At 42.8% G+C, this 22,304-nt stretch overlaps 1 protein-coding gene across 1 annotated transcript in view; it reads left to right on the top strand.

Moving 5' to 3' along the window:
- Positions 1–354: 354 nt before the first annotated feature.
- Positions 355–22,304, top strand: part of KIRREL3 (kirre like nephrin family adhesion molecule 3) — a 772,855-nt gene continuing 750,905 nt past the window's right edge. Inside the window, exon 1 of the mRNA XM_063139310.1 lies at positions 355–449. Within this exon, the coding sequence (XP_062995380.1) occupies positions 395–449 (55 nt within the window). The 5' untranslated portion in view covers positions 355–394. The remainder of the gene's footprint in view (positions 450–22,304) is intronic.

Below are 22,304 nucleotides of genomic sequence, written 5' to 3'. Positions count from 1 at the left end.
GTCTCCGCAAGCGGTTCCTCTTTAAAGCCTACTCCAGTTGCTCGTGTCAGTCAGTGCAGACAGCGGCGGTGGGAGGAGCTCCTCCGTCGGAGAAGGCGGAGGCGGCAGGCGGGTAGCTCGGAGCTTGGGAATGGAGCTGAGAGGAGCGAGCGCCTACATGAGCGACGAGGCAGCCGAGCCCGCGGGAGAGACAGGGGCAGAGAGGCAAAACTCCGTCTCCGCCTTAGCAGCCGCCGCCGCCACAACGAAAGCCGCCCCGCGGATGTGAAAAGGAGGGAGAGCGGCAGAGGCAGAGCAGGCGAGGAGAAGAGAAGAGGAAGAAGAAGAAGAAGAAGAAGCGATCGCGGAAAAAACTGCTTCAGCGGCGCTCAACTTCTCCCCCTAACCCTAAGGAATGAAAGCTTTCCAGGCAGATCTGGTCCTTCTGTGCTTCGTCCTTCTCAGCCAAGGTAGGACCCCTCGACTTAACGACTATGCGTTTGCATCGCCACTTTCCAGCTGGGTTGGGCAGGGTGGTGTTGGCGGTGGAGATGGTGGTGTTGTGGCCGGCGTGTCTCCCACGTCTGGGCTGGAAGAGGACGGGAACAACTCGAGTGACTTTTGTGTTCAGAGCTGGGGGTATTCAATCTCTCTCCCCAACCCTCCCTTTCTTGGTTCTCTCTCTTCTCGCGCCGGTGCGCGGCTGCTCCGTTTGGAAGTGAAGGTACTTTGGTGGCTCTCTTTACAAACAGCTTGCGTACGCGCGTGTTTAAATGCCGATGTATCTTCCCTTCCCTCCTCTCCCGATGCAAATGAGTTTGTTATGCTCCAGCTAACGTTCAGCAGCGGAGACCTTGGAGTGTAAGCTATATAGTGGCCCTTATTCGTGAGTAAACCTGCTACACATACATATGTTTATGTGTGTGCATATGAATGAGAGGGACGCGACAGGCAGCCCGATGCTGTGTACGTTTACTCACGAGTAAGCGCCACTGAGTTCAGACAGAAGGTGCAGTGCCTGCCTGCCCGTCTCTTCTAGCGATTGGTCGTTGTAGACTCCTCATGGTTTATGCTCAGATATCTGTGTCCCTTGGATACATGGAGAGAGAGCATACAACAGCGGTGTGATTTTTTCCCCCCTCTTTTCTTTTTCTGGGGTATCGGGTTGCCTTGCTTTTGATTTGTCTGCTTCTGTAAAGAGAGAGACAGAGGAGTTGGTTTAAGCATTAGAAGAGATTTGGATCCAAACTCCATTAAGGGTTCAACGTGATGTCTTGCCTTGCAAAGATGTACAGAGAGTTGGTTGAGGTGTGTGTATGTATGTGTGTGTGTGTGTGTGGGGGTTGCCTTAGGAAGGGAGCATCTCTTGAAGAACTTGGCTTTTAGACACTTCTGTGCCATAGTTATAGATGCAAATGAAGTGGATCCAGAATAATTTTGGGATGATGCAATATTTCCAGTGTGTGCATGTACCTCCAAACGATGGACAATCACCTGTGGAATACAGAGAGCTCAAATAATGCTGTTTTCCATGTGCCCCAGAAATATACTTCCCACCCCACCCCCAAATGCCATAGCTATGTGCCATCTGTGTCTTATGGAGACACCCACTAGTCCCAGCATCATGCTCTGGGATCCGTATTGTTTTTAAAACAGAGACACAACGGGTCCATCTGTTGATTAAATGAAGAGGAAAACTTAGTGCTACGTTTTTAATTGGGGAAAGGGCTTTTGCATCCAGGGCTCTGCCCATCGTCAGTTCCCCTTGCTGGAAGTGTGGGACTTTGTAGCCCTCGGTTTATGGTGTGATCCTTGCTCTATTTCTGGTGCCTATGCTTGTATCACAGGATTCCCACCTGCTTGCTCCTGTACTTATACTGAAGAATCACCCCGTTTATTTTTGCACTAAAAGAATGAATGTTGATAAGAACGCCACATAAATGCTACTTTCCATGGACACTGGGGAAGAGCAGATTCAGGTCTGTGCATTTTCAGTATAGAATGCTGTTCTTGCTCTCTTTTCATAAAGCTGGGATCTCCTCCTCTCTTTCGCTTTTGGTAGCACAAAGTGAATATTTTGGGGAACCTGCCAAAGTTTGGCATTCAAATCAAGATTAGTTTATTTTCTCCCCACTCATTGTCACCTCTCCGTGTGTGTGTGTGAGTTGGTGTACTGTTCAAAGTAAATGTGTTTGTATTCAAAAGCAGCTTTTGTGTTCACCATGGCTAAATCTCATTCTCCTGTCTGAAGTTACTAGTGTGCTTTCAAGAGCTTGAGGATGTCTAGTAAGGTGGTGTTACAATCACACTGTGGAAGTTGCTACTCCTTGCTTCAGGGGGGCTGATTCCACTCATGTGCAATTAAGGTTTGAAGGCAGAAGTGATGGCAGAAAACTGGGTTAGTAGCCCACTGGAGCATAGTTGGTTTACATCACTGCTTAGATCGGTTTGGTGCCTAATGCTAAACAACTACCTGAAATTCCTTAAAGGATTCAGTAGGGTCAGCTGCATTCAGAAAGTTCCCCCCACTACTAAATGTGGGTCCTGATGTAATCCCTACTGATGTTCGCATTGACTTCTATCGCACGCATCTATATGTAGATGTATGTCATAAAGACACTGTTTCAGGACCGAGATGGTGCACTCAGAAACCTTTTGGATGGGGTTTCCTCTTCTTACGTGCTTTGCATTATAAACTAGTTAGCATGTCACTGGAAATCCAATAGTTTGATACCTGCTTAAGCCATGGCTGGGCTATGCACTGTCTGTACAAGGATTTGCACAGGAACTGTGATCTTGTTAGAAGGTCTCAATAAATCGCTTGGAAGCAGACATCTAGTCCACATGGCTACCTAAAGGTAGCTGATTTTGTGCTGGCAAGCAAGAAATAGTTTACTCCAGGGATTGAAAACACAGCATATCTGGGAATTTGGTCTGAGAACAAGTCTGAAAAACATGTCTAGGAGTGAGAAATACTGTATGCAAGATACTTGATGGGAGTATGGACAAATGGGAACTCTGTATAATGGCCATCAGTGCAACCTGTGATATCTCATACTGGGTCCTGTAAAAGTCAACTAGTTAGTATCTCTGTATTTGCATGATGCTATTTCTGGAGATAGGATGTCCTGTGGACAGGAGACATCTAGAAATTAAGTCACATCATCCAGAGCTGACAAGCGATGCATAACCATATTGTGGGAGTTTGTGGTCATTTCTTTTGCAATAATTGCCTCCTAGGGATGCTGTGCTTCTGTGCATTCCCAGCTTGCTCTGGCTGAATAAGTATCAGTTTTACCTGTCTCAGCTGGTGTTTCACAGCATAAAGTGCAGCTACCGTTTTGGGGAGTAGAACCCACTAATACAATTCTGGCTCCCCGCAGAGCCATTTTAAAGCCTTTTAGTGGAATAATTTTTCAGACATGCTCTTCAAAGCCCGATTTCAATCATATCTCCAACATGTAAATGTCCAGAAGCAAATCTACTGTGTAAACTTTCCCTTCCTCCCTTCTCTCTCTCTGTCTCTCTCCCTCTCCTCCGCCCCCCGCATGTAAACCTATGGTCTCTTAACCGAGGCTGTGAAATAACTAAAAGGGTGATCTTGAAAGAGCCAGATTTGAAACATAACTGAAATTGCTTCCCTGTGACTTTTGAGTGGGTCTTGGCTCCATCGTCTCAGCAAATAGACGAGAAACCTCCGTCCTGACTCTGAAATTTGACAGCTGCCAGCGTGGTGTATGTTTGGCCTGGGTTTGTTCCCCCTTCCTGGTGGGGGTTCCCCCTCCCACTTTCTTTTTCCTCCCTGGTACTGTTCCTTTCCCTAAGCTGTCAGGAATATAGTGCTTCAGGAAAACTAGTATAATGTCACAAGGCAATTTACTCATGCTAGCGAGCAATGTCTGTGGTAGTCTTTGGTGGAAAGCGAAGTGACCCTGTCATAGGCAAAACATGACTAATTATTATTATTATTATTATTATTATTATTATTATTATTATTATTATTATTGCTATTATTATTTTTTGCTGGTGGAGTTCCCACCCCCTTTATTTCCTTCTCATTCCTTGATATGAAAGAGTCTGGGGCTGGAAAGAACAAAAACAGAGACCCCCATCCCTGCCCTCTGTCAGATCTGCAGCTTGGTGACGTCCAGTTCTAGCTGAACTGCATCCTCATAGTGCCTTTGAGCAGAACTTTGCTGTCACACAAGCAGCCCATGCCACAGCTGTGGTAAATCCTTTGGGTCCCCCTCTCTTCTTCTGTGACTCGTGACTCTCTTGGACAGCATGAGCATATTTCAGGGGAAGAACAACACACACACCCAGCTCAGGTTGAAAACACAAGAAGTCATGGAGTGAGACTTGAGTTTGAGTCATGCCAGGTTTCAAGAGAAGGGAACTTGAGCGTGTCTTCATGAACAGCAGGTATCAGGGTCAGCTGTTTATGCAGCACAAGGACTTCCCATGGGATCCTCTTGTAGAATCACATTTTAGAGGGTCCAATTTGAGGGGGGGGCATCTCTTCTTCTCTTTCCTCCTTCTCCACTGCTGTTGCTTCTGTGCCATCATTTGCTTATTTATTTATTTATTTATTTATTACATTTTTATACCGCCCAATAGCCGAAGCTCTCTGGGCGGTTCACAAAAGTGCTTCTCACTTTGGTCCTCATCTACCCAGAGGGAGAGGTGAACAGAGATGGCTGCTGCTTGCTCCTGTCACTGCTCACATTCCCATGCCTAATAACTTCCAGTTGTATGTCTACAACTCCCACCCCCACCTGAGCATGGATGGTGGGAATTGTAGTCAAACACATCTGGAGGGCATCCATTTGGCAGAGGCTGAGATAGGCAAACCAGCAGTGACAGCAAGGCATAGCAGCTCTAGGGCTAGGTAGTGCCAGGGGGCTAGGAGAGTATAGATTTTAGCAGGTGCACAACAGGTCTGATTCAGTCATGGAGCACTTAACACATTGCTTTTCCCAATGGGTCAGGAAACTGTAGATCCTTTCTGGATAAAGCACAACAGTGGAACAGTTGACCACCTGCATTCCTTCCTAGTTGGTAATGAGATTTCTTTGTGCCATTTTAGGTTGTATTTCAATATTTTGCATGGTTTAATTTAACCCTTTAAAATGCATTATGAAGAAAAGAAGAAGTGTGGTCCGGTGGTACATAGTGCAACAACCTTGCTACAGGTGTGGCACTGCTCAGTGCTGGATAGGAGACTTACAGGGAACTCCATGTACTGTGCCTTGAGTTCCATCATGACAGAGAAATGTTATATAAATGTAGCAAAGAAATGAAGATTGATTCTGAGCTGGCCTTTGGAGACTCCTTCCTCCTTTTCATTATTTAGGATCAGAGAGTGCAGGAAGAGCTTTGTCTGCGAATACTGGTTGGGGCATGTTGGGAGTTGTAAGCCTTCCCCCACCCTCCTGTGTAAACATGCACAGAATTGCAGCCATGATCTCCTAAGAGCTTCCTTCATTATACATTTCTTCCATCAACCCCCTGATTGACAATTACTAATGCTTCATTTTCCTTTGATGCATAAGGTGTTCCTCTATATATGCTGGGGTGGGATGTAGCATTTCATTTAAATTCTGATTATGCTGGTGTAGAATTGAAGCATGCATTACAATGTTGGTGAACTGTCTTTGGGTTTCCTTAGCATTGTGTAGTTAGGGTTAGGTCATCTCATATTTGAAGACTGTGGTTCGATAGCAGGAGTGGGCAACTTGTTGACCTCCAGATGTTTTGGCCTACAGCTCATACCAACCCTAAGGCTAATGGGAGTTGTAGGCTAAAACATCTGGTGGGCCACAAGTTGTTCACCCCTGTTGTATAGCATAACTTCTTCTGCTTGACAAGCATTGGTGAGTAGGATCATTTAGTCCTTGATGGAAAATCCAATTCCTTTTTCAAGGAATTAACTCCCCCTCCCCCATGCCTGTAGTAGGTTCTGTTTGGCTGTGTGTGTGTGTGTATGTATATAGTGACATCATGGGTTAGATAAACCACAGGAACAAAGTTGGTATGGGGAGAATTCCAATGTGGTTTTGGTTCTAAGACTTGGAACAGATGGGTTGCAGGTGTCACAAATATATAACAGTCCAAAAAAGGAGGGGATGTACTCTAATGCATCCTCTCTCTTTCTTTCTTTCTTTCTTTCTTTCTTTCTTTCTTTCTTTCTTTCTTTCCTTCCTTCCTTCTTTTAAAAACACTTTAAAAGTGGAAATCAACCTTGTCACAGGTACACTGGTGTTAAACTGATGTTTCCCATGACAAACATATAAACTCGGAATGTCAGATGTTATCAAGCTCTGATTAAGATAAGACGTCCTACTATGTGTACGCAGTTGTACATGTAGCCAACATGATTACTATGTAGAATGATGAGCTGCTTCTAAAGAGGCAGGCTACATTTCCCCTTGCAGTGCAGACAGAAGGTTGAGGTCTATTAGAATACATTGTACAAACCAGTCTAAATGACCAGAATACTAGAATCCTCTTCTTTGCCTAGTCTAGGTTTAAATTACTCTGTTAATGAGGCATATGGAGAAGTCAGTTTTCCCCTTTCTTGCAGTGAGATGCACTTCACAACAGAGGAACTCTTTTTGAAGTGTAATCTTTCTCTCCCTACAGTTATTGAGCTGAAAGCCATGCAATTGGAAATAAGTCCCATTGATTTTGGTGCAACTTGCTTCCACTGCACTTCAGCTTGTAATTAAAGGGAGAATCTGCGTGGAGCCTTTCCTTAGGATCAGGTGTTCTGCTTTAGCAGATCTGATCTCTTGTAGATCACCATGCCATGACTTTCATTCAGACTGTTCTGGTTCCCATGTCTTCTCCGTACAGCAGATGGTTATAGTTTTGGAGATGGTGTGGGCTGGATAACACAGTATGCAAAAAAAGGAACACTACTCCACCCATTCAAAAGGAGAAAAATATGGGTTGACTTTAAAATAACTCAACATTCATAAGTGTTGAGCCATGCTCAGCATCAGGGACAATTTGAGCAAATAAAATGGGTACTCGAACTTGTCTTTCTGGGAGTAATCTGCTTATTTTCAATATGTTTGCTGGTCGTCTTATCATGCAGGCATGGCAAAGTTTTATTGAGTGGGGCTGACATTATCACCTGACACCTTTGAATAGCTGCCAGGATCTTGGCAGGACCCACTGCTAATTCATGTGGTGCCCACTCTTGTTTTTGTTTTCCTTCTGACCTGGCACTCTGAACATTTCCAGATAGCTGGGTCTCACTGCCCTCTTAATTTACAGTTTAGCATTGTGTAGAGTTATTTTTGAGTGATTTTCAAGTTGTGGCTAGGTCCAGGTGTTGGTCACTACCAGCTAAGCCCACCAGTGTCTTTTGACAAAGGAGGGCCTCCACAATTAAGTATTTTGCCCAGGGTCCCTTCAAACATGGAGTTAGGCCCTGCTCTTGATCTCTCTTAGTCCTTTCACTACAAGGACTAAAAAGAACTATGCCAAGCCTTAACAAAAATGTTCTTTTCTCCTTCTTTGAAACCATGGGTATGATCTTTCCCTACATTGTGCATCTTGGTGGGGTGCAGCCCAACTTTCTTTGAATGCAAGGTGGCATCTCCGTAGGCCCGCCCCCACTATTACTCCCTCACATGCAGTTTGTCTTAACTCTTTCAGTTAAAATTGTAGCAGGTGTCACTGCAATACAGATTTCATTCCTGCCATACAGATTTGTACCAATACAACAGGGAACTCTGTGATATACACTTTATACATGGGATAATACATTTCTCTTATTTGATATGTGGCTCCTTAGGACACCTTGTGTTTACTAAGGCTTAGTATCATGAAAGCCCTAAAGGTTAAGGACCTTCCATGCCAGAGGGCATAGCTTTACTAACCTCCTCCTCTACACCATGGGAGCCAGAGACTGTAGAATACGAGAATGGTGCTCTAATCTCCTCAGAGAGGCCAGCGTTAACAGCTAATTCAGACCTGCTGGCCTTTGAATGCCTCTGTGTGTTGCTGAGACAACTGCTCTTCCAGCCATAGTGATCTGTCCATGGTCCTCACAGCCCTTGCTATCCTGCTTAGCTGGTCCTATCTCTTGCTTAATCAGTCTTTGCTCTGCCTTGCAGTTCTATGAAAGACAACTGCTTCATATTTACTTCCTTGGTATCCTTGAGCAAAGCTAGACAGGACAGTGACAATCTTGAGTTTGCCAATGAGTGTACACTTGTTTCACAGCCATTTTTGTGCAAAATTACTTGGTTGCTCCATATGTTCTAGTGTGTGGAAGCTTTCCAGAAACAATGATTGCCCCAAAACTCTGCATATACTTTTCAAACAGGTTGGGGTTAAATATCTGCTTGGCTCACATCTGACAAGGCCTTTTCCAATTGAATGCCAATTGTTCGTAATCTTTTGACACCCCAGTTCTTGAGTTTCTGAATAGCTTCCATGAATGGAAATTATGCTAATTACTTCATACACAAATACTTGTACGGTTTCCCCTTACTTCATTTCTTAGTAGCGTTCCTCACTCAACCTAAGATGCCATTTCTTTAACAAATGCAGTAAACATTTGTGGGTGTGGGGGTCTGGGCTCAATACTATAAAACTCTCTCTCTCATATTGTTCTAGAAGTGAAATCTAAGATCTTGAGAGATGTAACATGAATACTCCTTAAAACAATGAGGTATATGCACACTTTGATCCTGTAGACTACAGTAGGATCAAAATATCCTGATTATTCCCCATTCCTTACATATTAGCTAAGGGTGTTGGAGAAATCCATCTGGCAGATGGAGTTTGATGAGTTTTCTTAGGTTTGTCCCCCTGAACTTTATTCCAGTTCCTGCTGCAGCACTCAACTCAGTCTGCAGTAAATTAGGACAATTTGTGGATTTTCCGGGTATTTTGCATATCCTCCCCCACAAATTATCTACTTTGTACAAATTTCTGCAAGCACAAATTATGACCAAATATGTGCAAATTGCAGAGCCTGAAGAAAAATGTGTGTGGAGGATGGGGGTCCAGGAGTTTGGGGGAAAACTTGCAAGTGCAAATCACATTGTTTGGACATGCCACACAACTCCTCAAATAATAATAATAAAAAGAACTCAATTACCCAGTGACAGATATCTCTAATATTAGCCTATTCCTGCACTTGTGCATGTGTGTAGTTGCTGTAGGGGGGATAAACCTTTTGTTTTTAAAGTCTTCAAGATCTATTTGTGTGTATCCTTCATCTTCTAAAATGCCACCATAAATGCTCAGCAAGAAAACTTTGTATTGGCTGTGCCGAAAGCTGAATTCTGCACGTGATGGCAGATGAATGCAATCTGCTCGCTGTGGGCTGGGAGCCAGCATGCACAGGCTTTCCCAGTGTTTTTTTCCTGTGGCTACTGTGCACTTCATGGTCACATGAATAGGCTCTTAATAAGGGGATGAAAGGAGAAATAAATTGTTGAACAGTTCATGGAAAAGATATACGATAGTTATATGTGCATGTGGCTATGCTGATGCAATCAATATTGAAACTCACAGTCAAAATGATCGTGCAGGCTACTCTGATTTGCAGTGTTACCTTCCCAAACACATTACTTGATATAGCCACGCTAGACCCAAACTAGTTTAATTGGCACTTTTTAGAAATCTCTAATCGAGAATTCTCAGCACGTTGCTAAATTACACATCCCTTGATTTTATGAACTGAAGCCATGTCACTCAAACCAATATCATTGCATAATGTAGATACTCCCATTACGTTTGCCTCCTTGCTGGTATGTCTGTTTCACTTTTTTGTTGTCATCTGTATTGATTTTTGGAGTTGTTTGACTCTAGGTGGGGATAAGTTAAAACTGCTTTCTCATTGTTTCTTCAGTGTAAAAGAAGAAAGAATACATCTAAGTGACAAAAGTAGCAATTTCCTCTTGCAGTATTATCAGGCTCAGATGTTTGCACCCCCTGCCTTTAACATTTGTTCATCCCATGGAGACATTTAACTCATGTGCAATTGTCGTTCAGGAAGTGTTGATGGGAACAATTTAATACATGACAACTCAGACTGAAGCACTCACCTGAATGGCTGTTGAAGACACTTATTTGCAGGTTTGAAATAGCAAATACATATCTCCTTCAGGTATTGTAGGGGACTCAGTACCACTACCACCACCCTGTGTTGAAGAAAGAAAACTAGAGAGAATTCATTTACTTGATACTGCGTAGAAAAAAAGTGACAATCTCCACAAAAGCTTGTGCCAGAATGAATGTGTTAGTCTACAACATGCCCCAAAAACCTTTGCTCTTTTCATCTGCAAAACCATTCAATCTGCCCTACAAGAAGGATGTCATAACAAATGACTCTATAGACCTGATCCAGCTCCATGCCCACATAGAACCTGGCACTGTAAAGGCCACAAGGTCTAGTCAGAAACAGAAGTAATGATCAGTTCTTTGGCTTGACAGGGGTCTAAATACTTGCCTCTGTTCCCTATTTTGAACAGCCAGTTCATATCATTGCAAGCATTCGTCATTCTGTGCATGTAGAGCTGTGGCTGATGGGTTATGCAATTGCACTTGGCCCTACACAAGGTGCTGTCTAGCTTTACAATATGCATGAGGAATTTGTTTCCATACGCATGGCAGGATTGGAGAGAGAGAGAGAGAGAGAGAGAGAGAGAGAGAGCTCTGCCTACATTGGGTCTTCAAGGTCAGGTGATCCCCAAAGCTACTCCTTCCTCCCATTCTAAAGGCAATAAAAAGCACATTACATTACACAAAATCCATTGAGCTCTCCTTACTACTACTGAGAGCAGACATCTCACTAATTGTCTATGGCTGTTACCACTTAAATGAGATAAGAAGTGAAGGCCCCTGATTCCCCTCCCCCACCACTATGTCTTTCCAAATACATTCCATGGCACAAATGAGAACACAGATTATATACTACCAAGACTCAGTAAATGTCAATAATGGCTAAGTGCTTCCTTTATATCAATGCAATTTAGCATAAGCTTTTTGGAAACAAAATGTCTTCCATAACTGTGCAGTATTTAAGCACACAATCAACATTACTGTGAAGATTAAATAAATGCTACTGCTACTTGTGTGCTTGGTAACAAGTTGAGACAGCTCAACTTACCAGTGAGACAACAACAAGTTTTCTTTTTCTTTTTTGTGGGGTGGTTGTGCAAAGGGAGATGACAAGAGAGACTTCATTGCCTGCAATACTGTAACGCGATTCATGCAGGCCACAATACCTGGATTATGGGACATCCCTCTACAACAATTGCAGGATGGCAAGAATAAACTTGCCATATTGCTATTTAGAAGGAAAGGTACCTAGTTGATAGTTGACTAAGTGATTATTTCAGTAAGATACGTTTGCATGTGTGAGCTTTTTTTTTGTCGTCCAAAGACATCAGATGGAAATGACAAGCTTATGAGTCTGGGAGCTCAGAATTTCTACCTTTAAACTCCTGTAAAACTGGTAAGGATCCATACACATTCTGTTAAGTGTTGGAGAAGTGTGTGAATTGGAGTTTGAAATACCTTTTTTAGGACTGCATACAAGTTGTGAAGTAATAAGATTAGATGCAACTGGCATAAAAGAGTGGATGATTTAGTTATGTTGAGCAACCTTCCCCCTTTCCCCTCCCCCCCCCCATTTTTCTGGGGGGATCATATTGACTGGTGGGTCAATGTTGAAAGTGAAATGTTCTATGAGACTATAAAAAGACTAGGATCACAGGTGAAAGAGATGATGGAGAACATTGCTAAGTCATTCATGATTGTTTTTGGACAGAAGCCAATAGGCCTTAATGCTTTTACATGAGTGCACAGGTGGTGTGTTTCAAAAGATGCCTATTTGCATCAAAACCTCATCAAGCTGAGCTGGAGGTGCATTTGATATCCTCTTCTGTAGCAATGTTAGCATCTGGCCTATGTCTATATTTACAGCTCAATGTAGGAGGGAGGGAAGAGGGCCCAGTATACATCTACAGCAAGCCAGTGGTCCATGAAAATGAGTGTCCTAATTCTGCAGTAGTTAATGCATAATATTTCTGATGCAGTTGGTATAAAAAGAGGTAGGAAAAGCACCAGTAATGGTTTGCCACAACCAGTTGGCTTAAATGTGAATTAAGCAGAGTCAAAATAATAGATCTGTGACGTGTGAAGATGCCAATGCTTATACCCAGTTAAAAAGGGGTATTGTATGTTCTGGATGTTTATCTGCAAAAGTAGTTCTACAATTGTATGATTCCCCCCCCCCCAAATATGCAGTTCACAAGGGCAGAGTTCTCCATCCAAGTACTATAGGTATCGCTACTGCATCCAGTGCTCAATTATTACCTGAAACTAGGGATGTTGCAAGAGTGGGTTTGGGGCTTCAGGCTCAGCAATTTCTTGCTGGCTCAGCTCCCCGGATGCCAATCTAGAGATCCATGCAGATCCCTGCACCCCGAGTTGGGCAAGAGCAAGGATCCCCACTTATCTGTGAACCACCTTTTTATGTAGGAATGGTGGCTCAGCTATTTACACAGTTAGACCATTTATGCCTGTAATTTTGCATAAATAGAGCTTTTACGGCCACCATTCTTAAGCAAAATGGGATGGGAAGATGCCACTGACTGTTACCTGCAAACCAACCAGTGGCTCATGCAGTGAATGGAACAGGGTCGGGGGTATTCACCCATCCCTGCTTGAGAACAGACTCTGAGCATTGTGAAATTCTGGGCACGTAGAGATGGTAGAATGAGCAATGTTTGGATTCATTAACGTTGTCTGTTTCCTGCCTTGATGCTTGTCTAATGTTATGGTCACTCTTGAACATAAGCATCTCTTTTTTGGAAGAGGAAAAGTATGCATTTTTAAGCCAAATTTCCCCCCAACCACAAGCCCCAAGTACGTGCTTTCTCCCGTAGATAAAAGTGTGAAAATGCTTCCTTTGCAGAGGAGAGTGTGTACACATTTTTGGGGACTGTGCACCTGCCCAAGTGCATACTTTCAAATGCAAGTTTGGAAAATAGTGAAAAAAACATCCCAAGAAAAAAAAATCCCAAGAATTACGCTCCTGCTCACATTCGGGGTTGCAAATGGGATACGTTCACACAATTTGTGAACATGAATGAAATTCTCATACATCCTAATGTGCAGGTGCCTTAATTTTGCTGCAGACCTGCTTCTTGCTCCACCCTTTCTTTTTCAGGTATACAATAATTGGAAATAATTGAATCTACCTAATTATAGATTCAAATATGCATTTATTTTTGCTTCAGGGTTTGAAAGTGATGGACATTTCTTGCATCCCAATTCCAAAGGCCCGTATTGAAAAGCATGAGTAAGCATCTACTAATGATGCCACCTCCAATATACCTATTTAGTCTGACTGGAAAGTGTCAAAAGTGGAGAGCAGGTGGATTGCAAGAGCTAAGTTTGCAGTGCAATAATTTCTGCTGGGTCATGCAAGTGCACCTGACTGGGAAAGACCTACATGGATGGAAGGAAGAGTCCAGTACCTATTTTGACTTTCCCAAATGGAGTGATCAATCATCTTGAGGAAATGTTACTGAACACATCTCCGGGCTCCAACATATCCTGTCTCTAATAGTGGAAATCTCTGAAGTCTTCAGCACCGTTCCCTGAGTCTTTTTTGGCTGAGCTCCTTGTGCTTTAAAGCATAAAGCCTGATAGCTCTGTATCATTGCTGAAGCTTTAGTAACTAGGGTCTGTTAGTGAACATCATAAAAATATCTTGCATCGTTGCCAAAACAGACGAGAACTTCTCATCATGACTTTTGAGCTTACAAGCCGCTCGTGAAAAGCCTGTGCAACTTGACTCCACTCAGCAACTTAGTGTGGCCTGACAAATACATGGCAACCCCTCCTGTGGCAGATGGCGAAAACAGCTTATCAAGCCTTTGTGGGGTTATCATTAGGAATGTATGCGACTTTCATTTCAGTTCATTTTTGACCTGGATTTACCCAATTAGCAACTTCGGAACCAAAACCAAACTCAAATGCACTCTGTAGTCAAAGACCATATATTATCAAGTTGGCAATGTGATTTGTGGACCACCCACCCCACACAAAATGCATCTGATAGCATGCATGCATTTGAGAAATGCACATGAAAAGATACACACTTTTTTAAAGAAAAGAATGAGCCCAAATATGCTTTAATCAATGGTAGAAGAATGCATGCATTTCAAAGATACGTATGAAAACGTGCATAGATTTTTATGCAGGAAACAAGCAAAGTTCACAATCTGATATGGCCTTGAGTCAGGGCTAGCTTCAAGATAGAACTATGATGAACTGATTTCCACATCCCTAACCTGACAAAAACATGATAACCCCTCTTGGGACAGGTGGCAAAAACGTATGGTTTATTGAGCTTCTGTAGGGCTATCATACATGGCTGGTGGACTGTAGTTGCCTTGATGGAGGAGAGTTACACAAGACTTCTAATGTGAAATGACCAAAAGATGGTGGTCAGAACCTGATGGTGTAATGAGTGTGTGTGAGCATCCATTTCTCACTGGGTAGAGAACTATCTAGTGTTGTTTTCACTAGCTTCTCAGTTCAGAGAGAAGTGTAGAGTGTATGACCCCAGAAAATGGTGTGTTCCATGAATGCCCTTTGCCATTGTAGCTGAACCCATTGAACACCACAGCCCAGATTGTGAAATCTGCACAATTTCCCATGTGCACATGAGTTGCAGTATCTGAGTTGCATTGGGTGTATTTTGGATACATGTGTGGTGTAGTTGGAGTAATGGGTTTGAACCAGGGAGACTTCGATTCAAGTCCTTCAATAGCCATGAAGCTCACTAGGTGACTTTAGGTTGAGGGATTGTGAAGTTCATCAGACAATCTTTTACTGCACACTCGCTACTGCCCACTTACTCAAATGCATGTGTCCTTGTCTGCCTCCCACGTGCCACCTGCTCCTTCCACTCATTTTTCCATCACAAAATAAACCTCTTTTAATCTGAGGATTTTTTTTAAAAAAAAGAATGTGCAGTGATCTCCTTCTGTGTGCAGGAAAAGTGGTGTGTTAAAAACACCCCCTGAATGTGCCACATGGTCTTTATTTACTTCCTCTTCCCCTCCAGTCAGAAAGAGGAAGTAATGAGGGACAAAAATGGAGGCGGAGAAGTGATGGTAAGGAAACATGTTTCCCCCCCTTGTTATGATGCTCTGTGACTAGCCCTATCTATCTCAATGAGTTGTTGTTTAGTAGTGAAGACATGATGTATGCTGCTCTATATCCCTCTAACTAAAGGAGGGTTGGATTATATAAAGCAGCTGTGGGGACCTCCCCTCCCCCTTCATGAAGATCTGTTGAACCACAAGTAGAGTCAATTGGGGCCACAGCTGATGGAGGTTGGAGCCAATGGTGGGTAAACTTTGCAGCATTGCAGGTTTGCACAGCTCTGTGCCATCCAACCCATTTCTTTCTCTACGTGCCATCCTGCATGAAATTAGAATGAATGTTGCATGAAAGAAGGCCAAAGGGCCACAGATTGTGCCCCTCCTCCATATATAAAGAAATGGCATGAGAAATGGGTGGTAGTTATTATGAAACTGTTAACAGACAAAACCCTTACCTTTCAAGTCTTCTCCAGAGGTTCAGTGATCAACATCCCTTTGCACCTCCATCAGCCGCCCTGTGCTGTTGCTGCTTGCTATGACTTGGCTGGAGCCTGTCATTCGTGAGTAGAGAAAAATAATACATGGAGAGGGGCACTAAGACAATGGAACATATCAAGAAGATCTTGCCTTTCACTTGTGTAGATATGGGACTGCTTCTATTCCAGCTGATTGCAGCCTTAACGACTCCTTAACTGGGCCAGAATAGCTGCTGACAGGAGATGTAGAGATTAGAAGTAGAAAGACCATTTTGGGCTTCCTAATGAATCGTTCCTGGCTTCTGGCTGCCTTGAGCTTGTTACCCCTCAGCATGTCCTTTACTGCTGTGTGCTGTCCGCTGCAGCCCTCAGTGACTCAAAGAATATTTCCTGATTGGGGTCTGATTGGTCACTGCCCACCATTAAGGGATTTGCAGGAAGCTCAAAACAGCAGTTCCAACAACTTAACTCAGAGCGATCTTTTTCCCAGCTGTGTAGTTGGCGATGCTAAAAAAACCCAGCCTGTATACCAATGTGGGGTGTCTTAATCATTCCAGCCTTTGAAAGCAGGAATGTTACTCTCCCTATCCCCCACCCCCACCCAAAATATGCAGTTTGAATGCTAATTCAGGACTCAAAAGCAAGGGGGGATGGCTATGCTGTTCTAACATTGGCCTTGTGGTGGCAGCAGCAGCGCTTCTATGGAATCGAACAGGTGAAGCGAAGCCGCGCTGCTGTGTGAAATGGGATGATCAAAAGATGCTTGCTTTGTGGCTCCAGCAGGTTCTGTTGGCATTGTCAAGGCATCGATGGATTGGGTTCATAGGAAGCAGTGTTGCCTTTTAGGCGTGAGTGAAGTTGTGAAAGGTGATCCAAAAGAAGGCTTAAAATGGGATGTGTTGGACTGTTGCAATGGACAGATTGACTTTTTTTTTAGGGGGTGTTTAGATGCTGGGGGCATCAAATCCTTCTGTTATTAGCTCAGGCGAAGAGCCTTCTCTCAAGATTGCAATAATGGTAAATATTGAAGCAAAATGTACAGTAAAACTGGCTAGCAACTCATACATTCAAGGTAGTTTATTTTTTACAATTGCTTTATCAACTGTTGCTCTCCTAGATCCATCCTTTCCTTGATCTAATTTTTGGGAGACAGCAAAAATAGAAACTGGTGAAGTAAGCACCCATATAGAACATTTGCTGGGGCAGCATTTGTATGTTTGCATTTATCTGGCTCATGAGGGTTTGAAGTGCATAATGCATATAAGCACACTGTACCCCAAGGTCCTTGTCAGTGGAAGCTATTCTCTCCAGTGGCAGGTTTTGCTACCAATACAAAGGTACCTCCAAGCGCATGCAGTATTTATTATTTCATATTCCACCTTTGTGTCTTCATGCAAGGAACCCAAGACATTTTTCATGGTCCTCCTTTTCTCTTCTTTATTCTCACAACAACTCTCCCAAGTCCCTGTTCAACACTCCAAACACTACACCACACTGGATCTCATAAAATGTATATACTTTTCACAGTAACAATAGTCAGCTCATCATTGATGAGAGAAGCTAAAGCAGTATGGTTGATGGAAATGATTTTTCTTTTGGTGGAACTGGAAGCTAACCCTCCTTCTGGTGATCCTTGTTTGTGTTATATGGAGTGATTTTTGCCCCTTTATGTTTTACCCCTACCCCGGTCCCTGCCCATCATATACCCACCACTTCCACTTTCACACAGCAACCCATGAGTGGCTGCTTCATAAGGTACTGAGCATGATATCTGAGCCTGGACTGTTGGCTTGTTTAGGAGCTAAACAGCCCAGCAGTTAACCCATGGCTTGTTATTCGTATGTCATGCTCAACAACCTATGAAGGAGCTGTTCATGGATTGCTAAATAAAAGTGGAACTGTTGGGTGTGCTGTGGTAGCACATTTGCTTTCTCCTGCTATTCCCTGAAAGCTTAACCCCATGGGTTGTCACCATCTGAACAGTAGCCCCATTGATTTGCAAGATAATCTAAGGATGGGCTTTCTGGCATCTGCCACCTGTTTGGAAAATAGGGTTGGTAATGCCACTGGGAAGGAATGATGCTACATAATAATGTAGTGCTGTGTTACCCAGGGCACTATTTGGAAAAAAATCTGTACATTGCTACCTTTGTGAATGCATTGCTTCAAGAATTCTAGTGTTGTTGTTTTGTTTTAATTACAGACAGTCCATATATACTTGTTTGACATTTGAGGCTGTATTCAAGCTTTTCAAGCTACCATACACAGGTGCACTGGTGGTCCCATCCTCAAGTGGGCAGCAGCCATAGCTTCACTTTATAATGAAGAAACCAGCTATTGGACTATTTCATAAAAGAGTTAATAAGCAATTTATTCCCTCCCTCCCAAAGACTTAGCTCCCTCAATGAATGTCTGCCACCACTACTGGCTTTTGATCCCCCGAAGCCCCCTCAAATCATGTATGCAAAAACCAGCTGCATATGAAGATTTTGTACCTCCCTACTTCTGAGCTCTGTTCAGGATCTACTACATAATAGTAAAGAAACTAAAGAACTGATAACGGGCCTGCTGACGGCTGCGAGGCTGATGGTAGCTAGGAACTGGAAGATCCAAGGAGATTATTGTATTGAAGAATGGTATAAAGAAGTGTGGGACGTTGCTAACAATGATGAATTGACATGTAATATTAAAATGAAAAGAGGTATAGTAAAAACGAATGATTTTGAGGGAATATGGAAAAAGTTCCTAGAGTTTGTGTTTTCTAAGGGAAGTGGGAAACCACCAACAGATGAAACTATGAGTTTTTGGAAACAGGAATGAGATCCCGAGGTGGGGGGAGCACTGTTATGTTGAGTACGAATATGTTTAATAGCTTAAGTATGAATATACGATATCAAGGCAATTTTATATTTATGTATCATGTGTGTTTTTTTGGTTGTTCTTGTTGTTGTTGTATATTTTTAATATATATATATATATATATATATATATATATATATATATATTTAAAAAAAGATCTACTACATAAAATGTGAGTAGCAGTTACTTTGAACTGGATAAAGTACACACTGGCTGATACACATGTGTTTTTCTGAAGATATGTGTTGTCCAAGTCCTGAGTTAGTCAGACAGTATCTGCTATTCAAAAGGCCCATTCTGCCATGCCCGGCAAAGCCTGGGCATGGGGAGGGTTTTGTGGGCGGAGCAAAGAGGAGACGTTGGCATCCTGCATTGGCAGGATTTCGCGCCACTAGGGCTGGGAGGGGGTTTCAGCACAATAAAAGCCATGCCCTCACCCCTCAAAGCCCTCATGGGTTGGGGGTGACAAAGGAAGGTCTCCCTACCCCACGTAGGGGATGGACAGCTGGGCGGCGAAATAGAGCGCCACCCGCTGGGCCAGAAACGCTCGCCCTTCGCATAGAGAGGCCTGTAAGCAGGCCTGGCTGGCTGCCCTTTAGGAACCCCATTGCAGATCTTGAATAAAAGTGGCCCAGTTTAATTCCAACATTTGTGTCGTCTCTTATTTCTTGCGTCCGCTCCACAATGCTGGATGTGTATAAGAACTTTTACCAGTACTGGTTGGTCCTCAGAGTTAAGCTCCCTACTGTTTGTGAAAAGGTTGAAGTATTGCTGGCAGCTCAGTGTCAGCAGTGCAACTCGTTTACATTTAGAAGAGGAGTCAGATGAGGCTTTCCAGGAGATCAGAAATACTTTTGCTCTCGGCCCCTGTGATAGCTGAAATGTCATCCAACGTTGCATTAATAACTGTAGCACTGTTGAGCTGGTTGAAAGTCTATATGTTCTCTCTCTCTCTCTCTCTCTCTCTCTCTCTCTCTCTCTCGAAGTCTTGAATATTTTTGACTTTTGCATGTTGAGCAATACTTCTCTCCTGTTCTTGGAACAGTGTCTTTAAAGTTAAAATGCTCAAGCATTCTCTGTCTCTTTTTCTCTCTGGTCATGCCTCAAATGGTGATGATATTGGTTTAAGATGTGCATTTAAGATAAACTAGGTAATACAGAGTTCTTTCAAATCTTCAAAGCCCCTTTAGATCAAATCAATTGTCGTTAAAAAAGAAAATTGCTGGTCACATGGATTTCTGCATTTGAGGTACAAAAGACCCTTCTGAATGGTTGTCTTTTTAAATGTCCCCTTCATCCCTTTCCCCCTTTCCCTGACAAAGCCTTACACAGTATCAGTTCTGCATCATTTGCTATATATGTGTTCTGTATCTCCAGTGGGCGTCCGTTGTACCCTTTTTGATCTGAAAATGCTTATCTTTTGGATACAGTGGGATCATATGCCAGAGGGTTAAAGGCCACCCAAACAAAGTGAGAAGTGTGTGTGAGGGGAGAGCAGCAGGAAATGTACACCATTTGTGGGGCGAATAAAAGACCATGTGATTCTGCAAACTTGCTCAATGCCATTTTTTTTTGTTGCCTTTGCAGCAATGTCTCCTTTCAACCTTTATATTTTTTGCCATCATTTGTGTTTCTCTAGGCATTCTGAAAATCTCTTTAAAAATGGGAATCCAAGCTATATTGTAAAGTGACCTTGGTCAAGATACTTATAACCTGTACTTCTACCCACCCCCACCCGCACTTGAACAATGAAAATCCTACTGATTTCCCAAGCAGGAAATGCAACCATGAAACTCGTATTGATTTGCATGAGGCAATAATATTAAACACCCTTTATGTTACCTTTGTAAGTGGTTGAGCACTCTTGGCAAATCCACCCACCTTCAAATGTTTAAATATGTGAACTCGGACAGTGGCTTAAGCAAACCATGGGAACTGCAAGGGGGAAAACACACACACACACACACACACACACACACACACACTGGGAGGGGGGACCATGAGTGGTAGATGAGCAGTGGGGATGTGTGAATTAGCAAAACTAAAGCTTGCTGAAGTTCTCCGAACTCTATCTCAAAGCTCATTCTGCCTTGAGTTTGTATCCAATTGCAAGCTTTTATTTGTTGCTTTTTGCTTTTTCATGCATATTTCCCAAAATCTATGCATGAATTGTGCACATTTTTGATGAAATGTACACATTCTTATCTCATTGCTTCCAGCATATGTATGTGCATTTTTCAAAAGTATGCATCTTATGCACTTTTTTCAAATGCACCCATGCTGTTGAACAGTTTTTGTGGTTGTTGATTCTGTTGTTTGGTGTGTGAATCACATTGGAAGTTTCAAAATATATGGACTTTGATTCCATGTTTGATATGGAAGGTGCAAACTTGGGTAAATCCTGATCCGAAATGAATTGTAACAAATTTCTCATGTATCCCTAATGGGCAGCACTCTTCTCTGCACCCACACATTGCCAAAGTTAGGAGGTGATCACTCCCTCTGATAACAAACACAGGTAATGAGTGCTCATGAGACTAGCTGAAATAGGGCCACTGAGAAACAAAATGGTCAGGGGAACTGCAGAAGTTTAAAAAAACTAGGGGGATGCCTTCTTCCAAACCCCAATGAGGAATGAGCATGATCAATAAGCATAGACGGTTGAGAGTCAGTTGGGTGAAAAGAAGCTAAAAGGAATGGAATGAAATTAAATACCCTGGAGGAGGCCATGGTTGGCTGGTTGATGAGGAGCATTCTCCTGTTAGTTAAAGAAAAGATGATTACATTTTGTTGGAAGTTCCACTTATTATTTATTTAATACATTTCCATGCTGCCTTTCTTCCAAAGCACCCAAGGCAGTTTACTATTTTTAAATACTGAAACAAATAACTTCAAAGTGTTGTTGTCTCAGGCTGACTGAAGGTCTCTTCAGGAGCTGATGGAATGACCTCCCTGGCCTGGGTTTCTCCTCTGCTGTTGTTGGACTCAGCCCTGGATTCTTTACTGTTCCCCCAGTTCCAGTGTGTGTATGTGTGTGTTTTACAGAATCTGATTAGCTTGTGCTTGTATGGAGAGCTTTCCTTTAAAACGTTCAAGGCTGGTGTCTCCAATATTTGCCACTGTGTTCTCACATAGAGGCACCTATGGCAAGCTGTTTCAACCAGTTCAGCGGGCCACATCATTTCTGTCTCTGGAACTATACTGTTGACAAGCTGACTAGTGTATTTGGCCACTTGCTTTGCAGAATATATTTTGAGTTGAAGACGAATATGTCACAAGTTGCCCAGAGACTTAACGCAAATGGTAGACTGAAGGAATAGAGTTGGAAAAATACTCCAAACCACAAAAACAACCAGAAATCACTTATCTAGTTTGTAATTTCTATAACAAGTGTTTAAATAGATGAACAGTTTTTAAAATGTATTTATAATCTGAATCACAATTGCTGGTCATTTATTGTGGTTTGGAGTGATGTCATGTGTATTGCATTGTCTACCTGTTTGTTGGTAAAATAGACAACTCTCAACAACAACAGCCAAGATGTTCTTGAATAATTGTATATTTGAATATTTATTTTGAATTACTGAACTAGTTTTAAAATGTCTTCACTGGCTGCCAATTAGTTTCCAGGTGAAGTATAAAGTGTTGGTTATCACCTTTAAAGCCCTACATGGTTTGGGTCCAGGCTACCTGTGGGATCACCTTCTCCCGTATAATCCGCCCCGCACACTCAGGTCCTCTGGGAAGAATTTACTCCAGCCAACAAAAACAAGGCTGACAACTATTAGCCAGAGGACCTTTTCTTCTGCCGCTCTCAGATTATGGAATGGCTTGCCGGGAG

Source organism: Elgaria multicarinata, chromosome 12 (assembly GCF_023053635.1).
Source record: "Elgaria multicarinata webbii isolate HBS135686 ecotype San Diego chromosome 12, rElgMul1.1.pri, whole genome shotgun sequence".
Taxonomy (NCBI): Eukaryota; Metazoa; Chordata; class Lepidosauria; order Squamata; family Anguidae; genus Elgaria; species Elgaria multicarinata.
This window is presented reverse-complemented; position numbering and strand designations above follow the sequence as displayed.